Below are 18929 nucleotides of genomic sequence, written 5' to 3' on the forward strand. Positions count from 1 at the left end.
CAGTGCTCCGTCACCCTCACTGTAAAGAAGTTCTTGCGCATGTTTGTGCGGAACTTCCTATGCTGCAGTTTCTGGCCATTTCCCCTTGTCCTGTCTCCACTCACCACTGAAAAGAGTCCGGCCTCGCCATTCTGCCCCCCACACCTTAGATATTTATAGACCTGGATCAGGTCCCCTCTCAGTCTCCTTTTCTCAAGGCTGAACAGACCCAGTTCACTCAGCCTTTCCTCATAGGGGAGATGCTCCAGGCCCTTCACCATCTTCGTGGCCCTCCGCTGGACTCTTTCCAAGAGATCCCTGTCTTTTTTGTACTGGGGAGCCCAGAACAGGACGCAGTGCTCCAGATGAGGTCTTACCAGGGCAGAGTAGAGGGGGAGGATCACCTCCTTTGACCTGTTGGCCACGCTCTTTTTAATGCACCCCAGTAAGCCATTGGCCTTTTTGGCCACAAGGGCACACTGCTGGCTCATGGCCAACCTGTCATCCACCAGGACACCCAGGTCCCAAAAAATACATACATACAAAAAATATAATCTTGATTTCATAACCATGAGAAGGATAAGAATTCTAGTGACTGAAGCAGAAACTTCCTTTTCCCTTGTACAAAAGCTCAGAAGGTCTTTCAATATATTTTTCTAAAAAACAGAATATTTTTCTAGATATTACATGAACAGTTGTCTCTCAACCCCAAAAACCTCATTAATATGTCTTCAAGAAATTCATTTTTGTCTCATCATTCATATTTTCACTGTACTTACTCAAACGTTAGGTGCAGAGGGGAAAAAAGCAGTTAAGGAATCACTGAATTACAAGGACAAATACTTTTATTTAAGAAGAAAACATACAAAAATCTAGATTAGCAAATTACAAGATTTGTTACATAACAGAAGATTTTTCATAACTTACATGAAAAGTGGCTTTGACATATGTATGCACTGCAGCGCCTGAAGAACCCAAGTTATCAGGAGTCATTAGGGGGTTAGATGACAGCTGGCTGCCATCCTGAAGCCATTCGTTGTATCTCAGACTGGACATCTTAATTCTTTTGTTTGGATCCACTGTCAGAAGTCCTAATAGAAATATATTACATTCTCTTCATGTGTCCCCTTTTAAGAGACAATGCATTGCTTTGATAATTAAGTCATGATAATATTTATCCCACATAGGCCAATGCTTATTTTAGATAAAATTCACACAATGTTATACCATCATTCACTGTAAAAGAATCATTAAAACCAAGACATCGTTACATGCTTGATAACTCATCTCTTTTCACATGAATTGTAAACTACAAGAGGATTGAGTCACTTACAACATGTCTAGAGTGAAGTCCGAGAAAGCAATCCAGATTCTCAGCACAATCCACTGAGGTCTGAATCTGGATATGTCTACATTATTGGCAAAAAGACTCCTTCTAAGCCTGCTTCTATTGACTCAGAACTTCTCCTTAAAATGCCTTAATTAGATGCCTACATTGGCTAACGGGAACACAAAGCATAGCAAATGCAAAAAAAAAACCAACAAAAAAAAGCAGCTCAGAAATACAGTAGTCTTGGCACACTCATTCAAAGACACACTTCAAGGGAAAAGACAGTAATACATTTTATTCTGAAAAAGCTCTATTTTCAAAACATGTATCTTACCAACAAACCTGGCATTTTCACAAAACCAAAATATAACAATTTTTCTGCTTTTAAACATACTTTAAAATGACTTCACCTTGTCTAAACCTCTGCAATTATTTCCTACCCCAGGAAATTCAAGGATTAACCTTCGATTAACGTCTTACTACATTAGCTCTCTGCCCAGCATATGTGTACAATCCTGAATCCCACTTTGGTATGTACCAACTGTGACTAAAACTCATAGCTCAAGCTACTCTGTCAGGTGAGACACAGCACTCAGGTACTAGATAGCACTAACTGAAATGTTACCTTTGGAAATAGAAAAACAAAGTATTGGTGGATACCTACCTTGAATTAACTCTTTGGCCTCTTCAGAAACATTTTTCCAAGCTTCCCCTTCAAAGGAAAATTCTCCCTTCTTTATTTTTTTCATTATTTCCAATGCACTAGTACATGTTAAACTTTTGTCTTGAGACTGAAATGGTACCTGTCCTGATAACATCGTATACTGCCACGAGAACAAAATAATATTAACAAACAACACACATTTACTGAAGACTCTACATAGTAGTTACTGTCATTTATACAGCATCACCAGCACTATATAAAAGAACATTGACTGGCACATTTTCAAAGCTATAGAAAATGCTAAACGCACAAGACATTCAATGGGGCCCTTATTAAAAAAGAATTTGTAAGTTACAGGAAACCACAGTAAAAACATGATGGTATTTAGACCAAGCTTACTTTTCTTGAAAATGCTTTTCTGTATTTCAGAATACAGGCTGATTCCTTCTCTGAACTGAAACTCTCAGAAGACTACAGATGCCTGTAAAATCTCCTAACAAAAATGTTTCTTTTTAAAAACCAGACTGTATTAATAAAGTATTTTTCAACTCCCAGAAATACTGAAATAAATGTACTGCTTAGGAAAAAATATATATATATATATCTTTACTCCTAGAAAGTATCTGTCTTTGGAATCTATTATTTGAGCAGCAGTTTCTTCTCATTTGAATGTCCCATCTACCCAATACAAATCTGAAACAGTTTTAAATCTTTTGCATTTTAGTAAAAAGCATTTATTATAAAGTTACAATTTAAAAACCCATTCACTTACCAGAATGACTCCCAAACTCCAGAGATCACAAGATTCATCATAACCATTGTGATTAAAGAGCTCTGGGGCAGCATAATGCAGAGTAAAACATGGAGTCTTAAGAGGCTGATTGTCAGGTGGTTTTAATCGAGCAAAGCCAAAATCAATTATTTTTATTTCTGAATTATCAGTTTCATCTGTAAACAACAAATTCTGAGAAGCAAACAATACCATTATTAGCATTAATCAGAAAATTTTTCAGAAGACCCTACTAGATATTCTTCTACACTTATTACTAAAGAAAAAACTATACAAAGGGGCATTGGGAGACAATGGAAAAAATTGAAAAGTACAAATACTTTGAGATGCAAGAAAATACAAGGTGTGGATTGGCCAGCCATCCAAGAGTATTAATGAAAATGTATTCAGCAAAGACTAGCAAGAAAAACAAGTAGGCAAACCCAGACAAGAAAAAAATGTAAAGGCAAAGTACCAAAGATGAACACATGAAAAGAAGAATTTGCCTTTTCCACAGGAAAAAAAAGTAGATCTTATTTAAGCTTTCACTTTCTTCTGGCATACTGTGAATGATCATTTTCTAGTGTGTGTGGAACTATTCTTGCATGCCTTGTCTTGCAACTGAATAGACTTTGGTCCTCAGGTGGTAACAGGCTGAAGCCATATTGCCACGACAGCACAGTAACACAAAAGAATAATCTGGAAGTAAAAGACTGAGTACTAGAAAGTGGCATGGATCTCAAAAGCAACAGAGATACACTTTCAGTGAGACTTCTGATGAACGACAGTGTTTAGGCATAGAAGGTCACAGAACAGAATATCAAAAGTAATAAAACTTGATTTTAGCTGTTGCCAAGAATTTCAGCTTTACATACAAAATATAGCACTTCAGCCTTGAAGAAAGACAAGCTGTTGTCAATTCAGGAGAAGATTTAAGATCTATTCTTTTCTCTGTGTGTATTTCTCAAGGGATACACAAGAGTGAAGCTTAGGAAAAATAGCTGAGGCAGAGATTAATTATCACTGATTTCTACTTCTCCTTGAACTTTTGAGAGAGCAGAGGGGAGCAAAAATCCGCTGTTATCTTCGCTGTTTGACCTCTTCAATGCTACAGCCCTATGTATTTTTCTAATACAAAAGTTGAATGACTGAACATGAAACAATTATTTTCAAACTCATTCAGAAGGAAAAAAAAAAAAATGAATTCCTAGACTGCAAGAAGATCAACAAGGAGAACCTGAGAGCATTCACCATGACATATGCTACATGCAACATGGCAATTTCAATTTTAACAATATTGGTTAAAACAATCTGTCCTGAGCTGAAAATGAAATTGGTTACACATGGAAAGAAAGATATAGTTTTAAGTTGGGTTGAGATTCCTTTATTGATTAGGTAAATAAATTGTACTTCACCAAGACCCCAAAGCTACAGTCCACATCGCTTCAACCTACTGTAAGGAGCCTGCTTTAGGCAGGGGGTTGCACTTGATGAACTCACAGAATGGCTAGGGTTGGAAGGGACCTCAAGGATCATGAATCTCCAGCTCCCCTGCCACATGCAGAGGCCTCTTCCAATTCCTACAATTCTGTGATTAGTTATGTCTTGGTATATTTTTTCCTAATATCCTTAGAGCCAATTCACAGATTAATGATTACTTCACAGTAAAAAAAAATCCTCAAATCTTCTACTGAATGCTTCTAAATGGTCACATATGCTTCATTAATTCCTTTCTTCTGTAATTTCTGACTTTTTTTTTTCCTATCCAGTACTTCTCCGTATTGCAAAGCAATATATGCATTCTAATTGCTACTGCTTAAACAGAAGAGCCTTCCAGTCCACACTAGTAAAAAGAAGCCCCATCTTTACTGACACATAATCAGTTCCATTTTTAAAAGTAGATTTACCAGTAACAGTTCAGATGCCAAAGCTGAACATCAAACAAATGTGACTGGACTTGTTAGAAGAACAATAGTTTTTTATATATATTTTGACAGAAAGGTGCACTAACCACATCTATATTGGGAAACCTGCATATCCCATGCTGAGTTCATGCCTGAACCTAAAATAGTAACTTTCAAAACAAAAAGCAGGAAGGAGACGGGTTGGTTAAGTCCAACTCTGTAGAGGAAATGCTTTCTGTAAATTGTTTGCTAACCCTTCCTAACTTGGACTTTCCAGGCTTATCTTCTTGAATATGATATAGAACCAAAGACTGCTCAACATATGACACGGCCAAAAGAAGCCCTGCTTTACAGAATCTGCCCTTTATATCCAAGTTAGCAGTGAGAGTAAAACTGGGAGAAAAGTAAGAGAGAATGGATTTCTATTTTTCATTCTTTCAACAAGGACTTGTTTCAAAAGCTGTTTTGTTTCCTCAATGGTGTAAGCAAAAAGTTTTTCAGAGAGTTACATTTGCAACATTCTGACACACAGAATTTCACAATAGCTCTTCTTTATTTCACTGCTTATTTAGTAGAGATGCTTTCAAACATAGGTTTAGCATTTAAATACTAACATCTAGAAGTCTTCTTCACACGTAGAATTCTAACTAAATAAATACCAGAATGTACGTTACAAAAGGATGAAACTGTAAGGACTGTAGATCATTTTAAACTCCAGATACAAACAGCATAGCTATTTAATGACATGTGCTGACTGTAATCACCAATACAATATAGCATCCTTACTGGACAAACTAACATGAAACTACACCATTCCTAGGCTAAACAAATGTAACACCTTTTTGCTGGCAAAAAGCAAAAAAACACTAGAAGGAACAAACATTGGCTCCACGAAGCAGAATAAAACCAGTGGTCAGCTGTATCACAGTAAACAAAAATGTCTTGAAGGCAAGATGCTGCTGCACAATACTATTAATACTCAGAACAATAATTCCTTAAAAATACATATGAAACAATATCATTTTTTCCATCTTGAGAAACTACTTAATCACACACCTCCATTAGTTCATTCTGTGTTTAACTGGGAGAGTAAGATGGTACAAGAGTGCTGCAGTCACTTCCAAAAGAAGCCTCACCAAGTGAATTAAGATTAAAAAAAAGGTGAAAATGTACAAGGTAACCAAGCAACCTCACTCTGCTTATGGATTGCTTCATATAGTAAGTGTACTTACCACTAGCAAAAACTGTTCCCCGAATAGGTAAAGAATGTTTTCAAACATGTTATAATGTAATTTTTCTTTCTAACAAAACTCAAAATGCTTCCCAACAGTTTTTACCTAAGAGCAGAAAAATGCCTGTGGAAGGGATACCACTTGATAAAAAAATAAGAAACAGCAGCAGAAAAATGTACGTTTCAGTATTAAGTTATTACAAGTCACTATACCTCAGGTTTCAGATCTCTATGGACCACTCCTACATCATGCATGTGGCTCACTGCCGAAACAAGTCTGCGCATAATATGACTGGCTTCTGTCTCACTGAAATGCTGCTTCTTCTGAATACGTTCAAGCAATTCTCCTCCTTTCAGTAATTCCATTACTAGAAAAGTGTGAAGCTAAAACCATAAGGAAAAAGACGGGATATTAGAAATGCACACATTAGCACACATTGGCTGCACTTCAAATTTCTTGCCATGGAACGAATAGTATGCTTCCCAGAAAGCTTCATCAGGACCAGAAAGTGAAATCAGCTTTCTCAAAAGTCAATGGGTGTAAGCCTGTGGTGGCTACTAGATTTCCTTCCCCTGAAACACAGTAACAATGTAACATTTGAAAGCCAAGTAAAGCATGCTCAAGGGAAGAGGTTAAAAAATCAATTTCACAGAAATACATAGGAAGGAAAGGTGCAGTCTTTACATATTAAGGAACAGGAGGATAGCTGTGTAAACAGAAAGAGGCAAGACTTCTCAGAAGCACAATGTGTCTGCTAGTCCTATTGCTAGTAGTGCTTCTCAGACATCCTTCCTTGCATTTTTTCTTTATATCTTCAGAACAGACGAAAGTTGGAAAGAATAAGGATATTTTCACTAGCAAACTTTCTGTGGCTTGCTAAACATAACTAAGTAATACTCTAAGGTTGGATTACTAATTTGATCAAACTGACATTAGATTAAGTTAAAAACTGGAGTTTCTTTAGACAAATTGGAGAAATATCAAGACCAGATAATTTCAATCAGTTCTGGACTTCAGAATATTGTGTTCCCAAGTGGGAAAGGACAGATAGAAATCAGAGTCCAGCTCCTGCCACCACACAGGATCACCCAAAATTCAGACCACATATCCGAGACCACAGTCCAGATACTTTTTGAATTCTGGCAAGCTCAGTGCTATGACCACTTCCCTGGGGAGCCTGTTCCAGGGGTGCTGACCACCTTCTTGGTGAAAAACCTTTTCCTGATATCCAATTTGAATCACAGAATCATATCATAAAATGGATTGGGTTAGAAGGGACCTCAAGGACCATCCAATTCCAACCTCTCTCTGGAAAAGGCAGGGCTACCAGTCACTAGATTAAATACTAGATCAGATCGCCCAGGGCTTCCCATCCATCCTGGCCTCAAATACCTCCTGGGACTGGGCATCCACAACTTCTCTGGGCAACCTGTTCCAGTCCCTCATCACTCTCTCAGTAAAGAACTTCCCTCTGACATCTAATCTAAATCTCCTTTCCTTTAGTTTAAAACCATTCCCCATTGTCCTATCACTATCTACCTGTGTAAAAAGTTGATTTCCCTCATGTTTGTAAACTGCTTTTAAATATTGGAAGGTCAAAATGAGGTTCTTTTCCAGGCAGAACAAGCCCAGTTCCTTCAACCTATCTTCATAAGAGAGGTGCTCCAGATTGTGGCATTCCTCTGGACCCTCTCCAACAGCACCACATCTTTCCTGTACTGGGAGCCCCAGACCTGGATGCAGTACTCCACATGGGGCCTCACAAAGGCAGAGTAGAGAGAGACAACCACCTCCCTGTCCCTACTGGCCACCCCTCTTCTGATGGATACCATTGGATACCCACGATACCATTGGACTTCCTAATTTCCTAGCTGCAAGCGTGCACTGCTGGCTTATATTCAGTTTTTCATCCACCAGGACCCCAGGTCCTTCTCCACAGGGATACTGCCAAGGATGAGTTCTTTGTCCACTGATGCTGACACTCCAACATAGAAGGCCACCAAACTGGTCAGGCATGACTTTCTCTTGGTGAAGCCATGCTGAACCTCCTCTCTGAAGGACTTTTCTTGTCATTTTTCACATGCTCAGCTCATTTCAGAAGTGCTTCCCTTCAACATTTTGCTGGTCCTTGTTTAAACAGCATGATGGGGATAGTTTGGGATTTGTGAAGAGTTAAGAGAACCCATAGTAGGTTACAAGACTGTACACTAAAATCATGGAATAGTTCACGTCGGAAAGGACCTCTGCAGAATAGTTCAAACCAGGGGCCAATCTCCATTACATGCTGAGGAGCTTATTATATTATTATAGTAAGGAAAATAGCAACTAAGGTGTCTGATACTAAACGAAACTTAAACTGATCTCAAATATTCAAATAGAATATCTATTTTCACTTTCAGTAATTCAGCAAGTATTTGGTTATCTCCATTAAAAGTTACTTACATGCAAGAAAAAAAAAAAAAAAAGCCACATATATCAAATTTCAAATACATTTTTAATTTGCAAAAAGTAAATGCTAGTTCCCTTGAATACAGAACTTCTGCTTCAAAATTGGAAAAAAGCCCTAGGAAAAAAGTTGCCTATGCAATAATAGTAAGCTTAAGTTCTAGACACACTTGGAAAACACCAAGTAATGTGTTTGGCAAATGCTGATTATAGCTTCAAAATACCTGGTCATGATAAACTTCATGCAACTTCACTACATTGGGGTGTCCTTCACAGAGTTTCAGAGCTGTTATTTCTCTCTGGGTGTTCGCTTCCATCCTGAAAAAATTGAGAAAACATTTTGTATCAGTTTTACCAAGCAAACTGCAGAGTGTAACTTTTTTTTTTTTTAATTGTTTGCTATCCAGGTTTTTGAACATTACAACCCCTTGAGCATAATTAAAACCATATTCAAAAGAACCTGAGAAAAATTATCCATGCAACCTTGCAAGTTCGGACATTTAAGAAATACCACACCCAAATCAAATGACTTTTTGATGCAACTGTAAATTACTGCAGCAAAAGCTGAAAAGGTTTCACAAAACAGTTTCTATCTTAAACAAACCCTTCCCTTAGACCAAGGCAATTTGATTTCACCTCTGCTCCTACAAATATCTTTTAGCTCAGCTTTATCCTGAAGACTCAAATTATTGCCCCAACTCTCTCCATTCTTATAGGAGTAAATACTGCCACTCCTGTGTAGAAATAATGACCTCCCACTAGTAAAAAATAAAACCTGTAACATAATCTATATAGGAATTATGTGATACATAGGAAACCCGGAACAGATGACTGTAAAAATATGAAATGGAAGAAATAAGAAGCGTCTTGCTCCAAAGTAAAAAATGATTTCACGATTCTCTTTCAAGTACTTAAATATCTACAGCCAAAAAATTTCAACATGTTGAACATTACGAAAACTTATATGAATACTGACTGAGAAGAACACCACTTTGTTTTCCTTTAAATACATGTATTGACATATTTGGGGCAAAAAATACACAAATATTTTTGCCAAAACTCTCTCCTTTTGAGTAAGAAAGGTTAGTCCTGTACTAACTTAGGGAATGGCCTTATGGATAACACAGGTAGAATACCTCTCACCACATATTCTGCATTTCTGGTTGCAGAAATGGTTTTGTGTTGTTGTTCTTAATTAGGGCCAGAACCACAATGAGAATTTTGCACCTTTCTGCAGGCTTCATATAATCAAAAAGTGAACTAAGCTGTACCTCTGTTGATTTTCTTGTTTAAACTGGAAGTGATTTCAGGTCCTTAGCAAATTCAAAAGCCATCTTAGATAACTGTTTCCTCCTAGAAACTACTAGGAGAAGGTGGACCTAGGAAACAGGCTAAAAGGGCTCAATAATGTAAACAAACCTTTGAAATATGTGTCTGGACTTTTCTGAGTATTTCCTTTCTATTAATGGTTTGCATCTCAGTTTTGTAGACAGACAGTACTATGAAAAGCAAATGGAAGCTCTGAAACTGTAAGTCAGGGAAGTTTACAGGACTCCATTGTTTCTCTGGGTTTCAAGACAAACAAAAAAAATTAAATTGTTGGATGGATCCAGCTGTACTAACAAAGCATGACCACTGAGGAATTTCTCATTTTAGCTTTCATCCCAAGAACCTTGAAAAGGCTTGCCCATGTGTAGGATTCAGGTTGTGTATCTTTGATGGATAGGAGTAAAAGACCGTCTGATTTTGAGGCAAAAGAAGTTACTAAAAACCTAGTACACTTCTCCTATCAGCAAGAGCTAGTGTGATTTTAAGAGCAATGTTATTTACAGTTTAACAGTTTCTTCTTCAAGGCTAGCTTGTGTCATTCTGAGAACAGATTTACTGCTACCTCTAAGAGCTACACAAACATTCTCCATGTCTGCTCACAAACTGCAACCCTGAAAAATGTTAGTACACAGACCACTTCTTACCTTCATTTAGCCTGATCCACCAAGATGAAGGAAAAAGAGCAAAAGAACCTGTGAGTAACATCATTTAGAGATGCCATCCTAAAAGACTAGGCCTGTGTGAAAAGTCCGTACTAATTTGATCATTGTTATCCAAAAACAATAATTATTTAAGGTGGATTTTTCCTTAAGATGAAATGCAAGTACTGATCAGCAGCTCTACACGCAGCACAGAAAAAAAAAAGTCTAAGCATGGATGTATGACAGAAATTCAGATTAAAATATCCAATCTAGGTGTCTACTGCACATACGAAGTCTCAGTGTAACAACAGAAATTCTGGTTAATGAAGCTTACAGGGCGAACTATTACACTCCAAAATATGTACTTCAAACAGGATTCAGTTGCCAAAGCATAGGAGAGCCTGGAAGAGATCTAGCAGTCACAGGAGTGATTTGTGAATTGGAGGACTCACAGGACATCAGTTGATTCTAAAATAGCATTACATCAATGCCTGTGTTTAGGTAACTGAATTCTACCACTGCTGCCTGGTCGTTTGAATCTCTCTCTATAGGCTCCATTAATAGCTTTAATGATGTCACCACTAATAGCAGACCTTAAAACTGGCCTTCTTACACTCTTCCCATTCAAGAAGCATGTGATCAAACACTTAAGTCTAGTGGACATTTAATTCAGAGGTATAGCTAAATGTGCTGGAGGAAGAGACCACAACAACCACTATCATGCTGAGAGTAGAACATCTGCACATTTCCCTTGCCTCTTCTGCCAGCACTGTACACCATGCTGGGGACATATTTAATAACGAATACTGAGCAAAATTAACCTATAGTCAACCCCAAAATAATCCCTTATTTCCCTCTGGGAAGAAAATGCCAGAGGCATCTATTCTGGAAGAAGATCAGATGGTATCCATGAGCAAAGTGAATCAGCTGTCTCCACTGAAATGCTGCCTTCAGAACATCCAGGAAACGGATGTAAAGCAAAACTCCACGATCTAATTATATTTTACACACAGATTCATATTCAAATTAATTAGACCTGAAGCAAATCAAACTACATATAGTACACACACTTTTCAAAAACAATGTCCTACACAAATCACTTGAGTTGGAAAAAAAAAAAAAAAAAAAAAAAGGAGCTACCATAAACCTACATTTAGTTCATTTAGTTCTAAAGACTGGAGGACCTTTTACCCTCAACTCTGGTTTGGAGCAAAATCAGGGATAGAATATAAGCATGAACCAGGAAAAAGCCCTTCTTCTTGTGTCCTCCCAACAACAACAATTTTTTGTTTCAAAAAACTCTCAGATTCTTTCAAAGGTCAGAAGTTTACTACATGTTTCTGTAGATACTGCAGAGGTATGTCAAAGAGGAAATCATTTTAAAGTTAATTTTCCACCTTCAAAAACGTAGCGAGCATTATTGTAATCCATGGGTGACAGTAAGCAAAGAAAATATTTTTATTGTCTTATAGAATATTTATACCTTTTGCTAATTATTTTTACTGCATACTCCTGGCTAGTTTTCTTGTGTAAGCACTTTCGACAAATGGAAAAACTTCCTTCTCCCAATGGTTTCTCTTTCAGATCCAGTTCATAATGTTGAAAAAATGGAGAGTCCTGTTAGGAAACTGTCTGTATTTAGTTCTGCAGAATACTTTTAGTATACACAGTCAAAGACAAAGAGTAAAGTTTTGTGAGTATTTTTACAATTTTAAATGTAGATGAAAAGCGCTCTCTTTTTTGATAAAATATAAATCTTAATTTCTATTTAACAAAACGCATAAACTTCATTTTAACAATCAAAGAGTAAATCCTATGTTATTAAAAAAACAGTCTCTAAATAAAGCATCGCTACTACAACAACAGCTTAAGGTACAACAGGTTCAGACAAACAGGATCAAAGAAGCTCATACATACATTTATTCACAAAACTGTGTTAGTTTGAAGACATCACAATAGCGTGTGTTCATCTAAGGTTATTATACTTGGTCTTCTGGAAAACTAGACAATCATCTCATTTTTCAGACTAAACTTTAACCACTTCTTTATAGCACCACATGCAAATTATATGCTTGGATCATCTGAGGAGCCATTACAGAGAAAAGATACACGCGTAATGACTATTTTGTAATCCGTAACACAGCTTGTGATTGCTGCTTTGAAAGTTATATGCTGTTCCAAGTCAACCAAATTAACTTAGTCTTGATATTATTATTACCTTCATCATAGCACTTCTGGCAATAGTTGTAGTTCCAGGTCGCTCATCCCCCACATAAAACTGAACAGGATCTACTGTAGCTGCATTGCGTTTAAACAAAATAGAAGGTGCAACGAAAGAATATCCCTATTAAATTAGAGACATCAGAAAAGGACAGATCTTGAAAGTGTTGCACACAGACTACAATACTGCGTATAAAATATCAGAAGTTTCTATGGAATTTAAAAAAAATTAAAACATTCATAACACGATACAGAAACTGTTGATTGGCTATTGATGAGGTGTTGTTACTATGTTTGACGTGATCAGATGTCCTTCTGAAAGTAGTTACACAATTCTCCAAAGTTGTAGGTAAAACAGCAACAATACAAAAATTCAGGGAAACAGGGCTAAAAATCTGACTGCTTAAATTATTCTGCAGTAGTAAGAAAGGTTCATAATTCAAACTACGTGGCTTCCCCAAACACCCATAAAAGTTAAGGTACGAAACAGTTTTTATGTTGTGATATAAGCAACAGGCAGTCTTAAATGGCAAGACAAAATAAGCTTCATGTTATTGATGTGCCCCATTTAGGCATAACAAGAACAGCTGTGACTTCCACTGCAGGATGAGTCAGATATTACTATGACATACATAAAGGCTTTTCAATGGTCAGTACAAATCATACATTTCCAAAATACGATCCTGTATTCCTTTACACTAAGCATTAAGTTGCTCAAAGTAGGGGGCAGAGAAAACAGTAAACTGCTGGTGACCTCCGCAGTTTTCATCCCAAATTTGAGGCTGCATTTGAGCTGTTTGCCTGTTTGACATGCAGACTGTGTAGTCTAAGTAAAAATCATTCTTTAGTAGCGTGGAGATGATGGTAAAGAAACCTGTGTTATTGATCTGCATGTGGTAGTCTAGTAATTAGAGCACTCAAAGTAATTGAAAGACCTACTTTCAATTCTGCAGTTAGCTCCCACTAATTTTGCAGTCACTGAACAAACAGACCTGGGAACTGGCACTGGAAATTACATAGATAATTCCCAGTAACTGAGAATGTGGGGAAAGCAAATCAAGCTGTAAACTTGGAATTGCTCAAGGCATGATTTTTTTTATTTTTATTTTTCTAAATGAACGCGAGTCCTTAAAATACCTGAAATATTTTTTCTGAAGTCTGAGGGGTTGCTGCAGGAGAATATGTTGGGTCCATTTCTGTAAACTCTTCTGCAAAGTTACTGACATCCAACTCATCTCTAATTACTGGTTTAAATGGAGCTGGCACTTTTTTGGCAGCTAAATCATCCCAATTTATATTCTAAACAAAAAAAGAAAAAAAAAGAAAAAAGAAGAATAAGCTTGAATGAAATCAAAATTTAAGAGAAGACAATATTAAGGAAAGAAATATCCAGAACCGTACAGTCTTACTTCTACTTGCTACTTTCCACAAGAAAAAGCATTCAAATTATATTTGGCTAAATTCCTAGAATATACTGTTTATATCACAAACAAATCTTTGCGTAAGATGTCAGAGGCAAAGTTTCAACAGTTACCTACATATTTTGGCAAATCTCTCCTGGCAGAGTTTATTAAGAAAAGGCCTGATCAAATGCATGTTTAAGTCTCATAGAAAGAATATAAATATATTCAACAGTGGAGATGAGCCAAACAACTAGTGTGACAACCTTTGAATTTCTTCCTCTATTTCACAGGAAACATCACTTATTTTTGTAAGCCATACTGCAAGTATATGGTATCCTGAACTCTTCATTGCCAATTCCTACTTGTTTACAAATCTCAGCTTCCACAGCCATAAGATGAGGGGCTTAGTTGAGTAAATGGCTAGAAGTGGGGAGCATAGATACGGTACTCATGAAAAAATGATCCTATCGCCGTAAATGAATGGAACTGAAATGAAACCAAGATCAAGTAGTACTGTATTAAAAAAAAAAAAAAGTATCTTTTAAAACAAATGCTGAATAAAGGAATTTAATGCTATGCAGATATCTGTCAGATTCTCCATGAAGGGAAGGAAATACAGAAGACATGAGAAGAAATTCAGAAATTAAAAAGCCAATATGCTCATACTGAGTGCTGTAACTACATTTAATAGATTTATTTGAAATGTCTGATTTATCAACTATCAACTTTAAATACTACAAAATTTATACTAGTTAGAAATATATTTAACTTCATAAGTACCAGAAAAATATGTATTTTTCAAAGAAAACACACAATCTTAGCAACAACGTATGGAACAGTACAACTCTTGTACACAAGTACATTCTTACATCACTGCTTGATATCAAACACCAACACACTAAAATCTGAATTGGATTAAAATCTACTAAACAAGACTAAAGGTTTAATTAGGCAAAGGAAAGCACAGAAGAGGAGTTCATCATTAATGGCGAATTCCACCAATACTCAAATTATTTTGTGGCACTGGTGCAAAGTTTTTTGTTTTTTGGTTGTTTTTTTTTTTTTAACAAAACACAAAATGTACAATTTAAGAGCTTTTCGTTAAATCTTCTGGTTTGTATAATGTGGCTTTTGGCTGCTTCAAACAGCTGGTAGGAACAAACTTGGAAGAAATTAGAAAAGTTACTATGCCCTTGCTGTAGTGTGTACAAAAATCATATGTACAAGCACATGGATATTCTTATCAACTCCAGTGCAATTAACACACTTGCAAGCTACTTGTTACCAAAACAATGCAATTTCTTTTGAATTAGATTTCAAAGGCATTAACATAGAGTAATGCGGGGAAAATTCTTTATTTCTTCACCTGGAAAAAGGGATGCTGTTTGATTTCATCAGCATCAGTTGGACCACAACCTAGTCTCTTCTTGGGGTCTTTCATCAAAAGGCGCTGAATTATATCCTTTGACAGTGCACTCATTTCTTGTGGGTAAGGTGGCTCACTTTTCAATATTCTCCTACAAAACAAACAAAATCACATCTGATAATTACTTAATGTGCTAAGCATTAAATCAACGAGTTACCATACTAATGGTAGTGCTATGTACCTAGAGACAGAAGAATGGTAAATCTGAACTTTTTTTTTTATTTTAAGAATACTTGAGGAAATACGTAAACAGGACATCTTTTGGGGGTAAATCAAGCAAAAAATTAGGTCAAATTCCCAGACATATGGACAAGCACCAGCAGGAAGTCAGCACAGCTTTTGTAAGGAGTCTGTGGAAGAACTGCCCCTTAGGATTTCTTATGAGTCAAGAAGTGAGTCAGAGTGATTTGTTTGATGATCCCAATCACCACTGGGATTTATGAAGGGCTTTTAGTTTAAAAAAAAAAAAAAAAAGTCAGACACTTAGGGAAATTAATTTGTTACGTGATAAGGGTAACAGTCCTGGCATAGATAACATTCAGTTAAGTCAAAATAGAGGGATAGAGTACATGGTCAATTCTTACAACGGGTAGAATTCTGAGTTGATGTTATTTTTGGGGTGTTGTGCTGGGACCAGTGCTGTTGAACAGGCTCATAGCTAACCCAAGAAAAATGCTGAGCAATGAGTAATACAAGCAAACACTTTCATAAATTTCTTAAGGGCAAGGACAGATGATGAAGAGTTGTACGAGGTTCTTCTGAAGCATGGCAATAAAAAGGACAACAAATTTTCAGTCTAAGAAAGAAGCTTAATCCAAGAGAGAAAAAACAATCCTAGCTTCATACTTTATCACTACTGCCCAAAACAAATCACATAGCTAACAATATAGCTTAATAAAAACACCAACATCATGCTTGACAACAGTCAAAAAACACAACTCCAACGTGAAGAAAACAAAGAGAGAACACACTTATACCACATGAGGTTTGCTTGCACACTTAACATCGGGTACAGTGCCTGTGCCCTCCTCTCAAAAGGAAGCACTATGACTCAGAGAAGAGTAACAGAATTAATCAAAGATACAGAATATATTTTCAATGAAGAACAACAACAGAGGCTACAACTTTTCAACTTTGTGAAAAGATGACTTTAAGTGAACAGGCATAGTGTTCCCCTGAAAATGATGAATGGCAAAAAGAAAGTAGGTAGGGACCTCACTATCTCTTCCAACACAAGAACTAGAAGTCATCAAATGAGATTAGTGGAAGTTCAACATCTTGGAAACCCGAAGCGTGATTCTGCTTAACAACTAGCTTTGTATGTGAAGCTCCCATGTTTTACATAAAGAAGGCAAATTCTTCAATTACTCCAAATGTACTATCTAAAGGTAAGGACACTGAAGGAAAGAAATCGAGAACACAAATAGCATACCCCAAGGATACATTAAAAAGTTCTAAAAAGGCAGGCACACACATTGCCTACATGCACACTCACTGTGGTAACTTCAGGCAGTACAATACATGGAGAACTTAAAATACACAGAGGACTCCAGTAAGCACATACTGAAAGATTTTGAACACCAACTGAGACTGAAACAACGTAAGGTTGTAGCAGCACTAAAAATCTCACATTTTCAACTGATGTCAACTTAGAAGCAAGCTACAGCGGCCAATTTAATCTCTAAACAAGAAGAATCTTACGCTAAGCCCAGAGAAGAAGGAAAGATTCAACCTCTTTAGAAATCTTCCAGTTTTCATTATGAGATGAAAGTTATCACCTATCTCCCTCCTCTGGGATTAGCCTGAAAGAAGATGCCTGAACCTGACTATGGATGTCATGATAATAAAAGATTCCAAGCTCAGAACCTAAAGTTTGTTTTTTATTTCCACCAGGTAAAAGAGTAATCCATCAGATTATGGAAAACTGAAAGGACAAATTTGCTGTCCTTTTTATTGCCATGCTTCATGAGAACCTTGTACAACTCTTCATGAACTGAAACCATAGCTGACCAAAAGAACATTAGGTTCATGCCAGAACTGCTACCACAGCCTATCATCAGTGCTGGTATAACTGCATCATACGCATCACCAAAAATATACATATCCATCCTCATTCTCAGAGGATAACAGAAAGTAACCCCAAGCTAGAAACTTATTAAAGGGTATGGGGACAAGCTTCTGAAGAAGATTTTTCATCTTCACATTTAAAAACAACTCTACTGAATGTCCTGTCCTCTCAGAACTATTAATACCAGATTCTTTCGTACCGACTCATAGATGACAGAACATCCCTAATTCTAATAAAAGTTATCAAGGCCTCTGACTTGCTTATGATAGTTATAACTTTCTTGAAACAGTCTGCTTTATTAAAAGCCTGAACTGATGTGTAGGCAACGTCACTGATGCAATTCATACTAAATTTAGTATTAAATGCTTTGCTTCTTGTGCAAGAAATATAACACATTTCTATCTGTTAGAAAAGCATCACTGCATTATCGCCTGTCATTTCTTGGACTCCGAGCTCCCTACAAAGTTTGGCAATGCTGTGCATTGCAGGTAAATAGCTATAAGCTCTACCTGCTTACAAACAAGAACAAAATTATAGAAAATACTGTGCAAATCAGAAGTTCAATTCAGCAACTGCTCTGTCCTTGAAAATATCTAGTAATTACTGTCTAAGTCTTTTCCAGGTAGAGAACAAAGAACATCACTGTCATCCCAACTTGATAGACCTTCTCTAAACAGTTTCACAACAAAGAGGTTTTCTGCAGAATTGTGGACAAAATTTACTTATGAGAGATGGCCAAGTCTCAGCCATCTTCCCTGAAGCATAAATAAATTCACAGACAGGGGCTTTAATACAAGGGAAATTAGGTATGAGGTTACATTGCACTTCCCATGAAAGAAAAGTCCACAGTGCTGTGATAAAAGAACTGAACACAATCTCTCAGAGTAAAAAGCATAAAACACAGAGACTATTTCTGACAGAACAACTGAACTGCTCATAACAGATATTTGATAACAGAAATCAAAGCTCGTATTTAAAACCAGATATCCTTTGTGTCACACACAAGAATAAAATTTCAGTATAGAATATTTAAGATTATTTCCCACCTTGGCAAAATAAGAGAAAGGTCTGCATTCATTTAGAACAAGACTTCTTCCCCAAACCCAGAAAAATCAAAGGCTACAAGAAGAAATAAGAGAAGAAAGAGAAGAAGAGGAAACCGTACTCTGTAAGTCTACTCTTAGGGAATACAATTTCTGCTTGGAAAGCTGCCATCAGTAAAGAAGCTTCTAACAGCTTTTATCTCTGTGCAAGTGCCAGTCATTTCATCACTATTGGCAACTACAGATATTTGATGACATTATCTGCAATTCAGTTTTTCATAATTTTAGAGAGGAAATGAAACTAGAAAGATCAAATGATATCCATGGAGAGATGCTGTATAGTATAAACGAGTGTGTAGCATATACATCAACCAGAAAAAAAACGCATACCAATATTAACAAATGGGCAGAAGAAGGCAGTAAACTTGCCACAACTAACATTTGGTCAGAGATCAGTTTACTAGCTATGGATCCAG

The 18929-nt window shown here is 36.7% G+C and overlaps 1 protein-coding gene across 4 annotated transcripts in view; it reads right to left on the minus strand.

The window, feature by feature from the left end:
* The window catches only part of RPS6KA5 (ribosomal protein S6 kinase A5), a 63718-nt gene that overhangs the window by 2789 nt on the left and 42000 nt on the right, over window positions 1–18929 (minus strand). For all 4 annotated transcript variants that reach the window (XM_042865041.1, XM_042865066.1, XM_042865049.1 and 1 more), the window contains 9 exons: window positions 15283–15433; window positions 13651–13812; window positions 12512–12637; window positions 11777–11910; window positions 8548–8641; window positions 6091–6261; window positions 2746–2937; window positions 1974–2133; window positions 907–1070 (listed from right to left, as the gene is read on the minus strand). In XM_042865041.1, the coding sequence (XP_042720975.1) occupies window positions 907–1070; window positions 1974–2133; window positions 2746–2937; window positions 6091–6261; window positions 8548–8641; window positions 11777–11910; window positions 12512–12637; window positions 13651–13812; window positions 15283–15433 (1354 nt within the window). The remainder of the gene's footprint in view (window positions 1–906; window positions 1071–1973; window positions 2134–2745; window positions 2938–6090; window positions 6262–8547; window positions 8642–11776; window positions 11911–12511; window positions 12638–13650; window positions 13813–15282; window positions 15434–18929) is intronic.

Source organism: Lagopus leucura, unplaced genomic scaffold (genome assembly GCF_019238085.1).
Source record: "Lagopus leucura isolate 7727_CA_CO unplaced genomic scaffold, USGS_WTPT01 Super-Scaffold_1, whole genome shotgun sequence".
In the NCBI taxonomy this organism is placed as follows: Eukaryota; Metazoa; Chordata; class Aves; order Galliformes; family Phasianidae; genus Lagopus; species Lagopus leucura.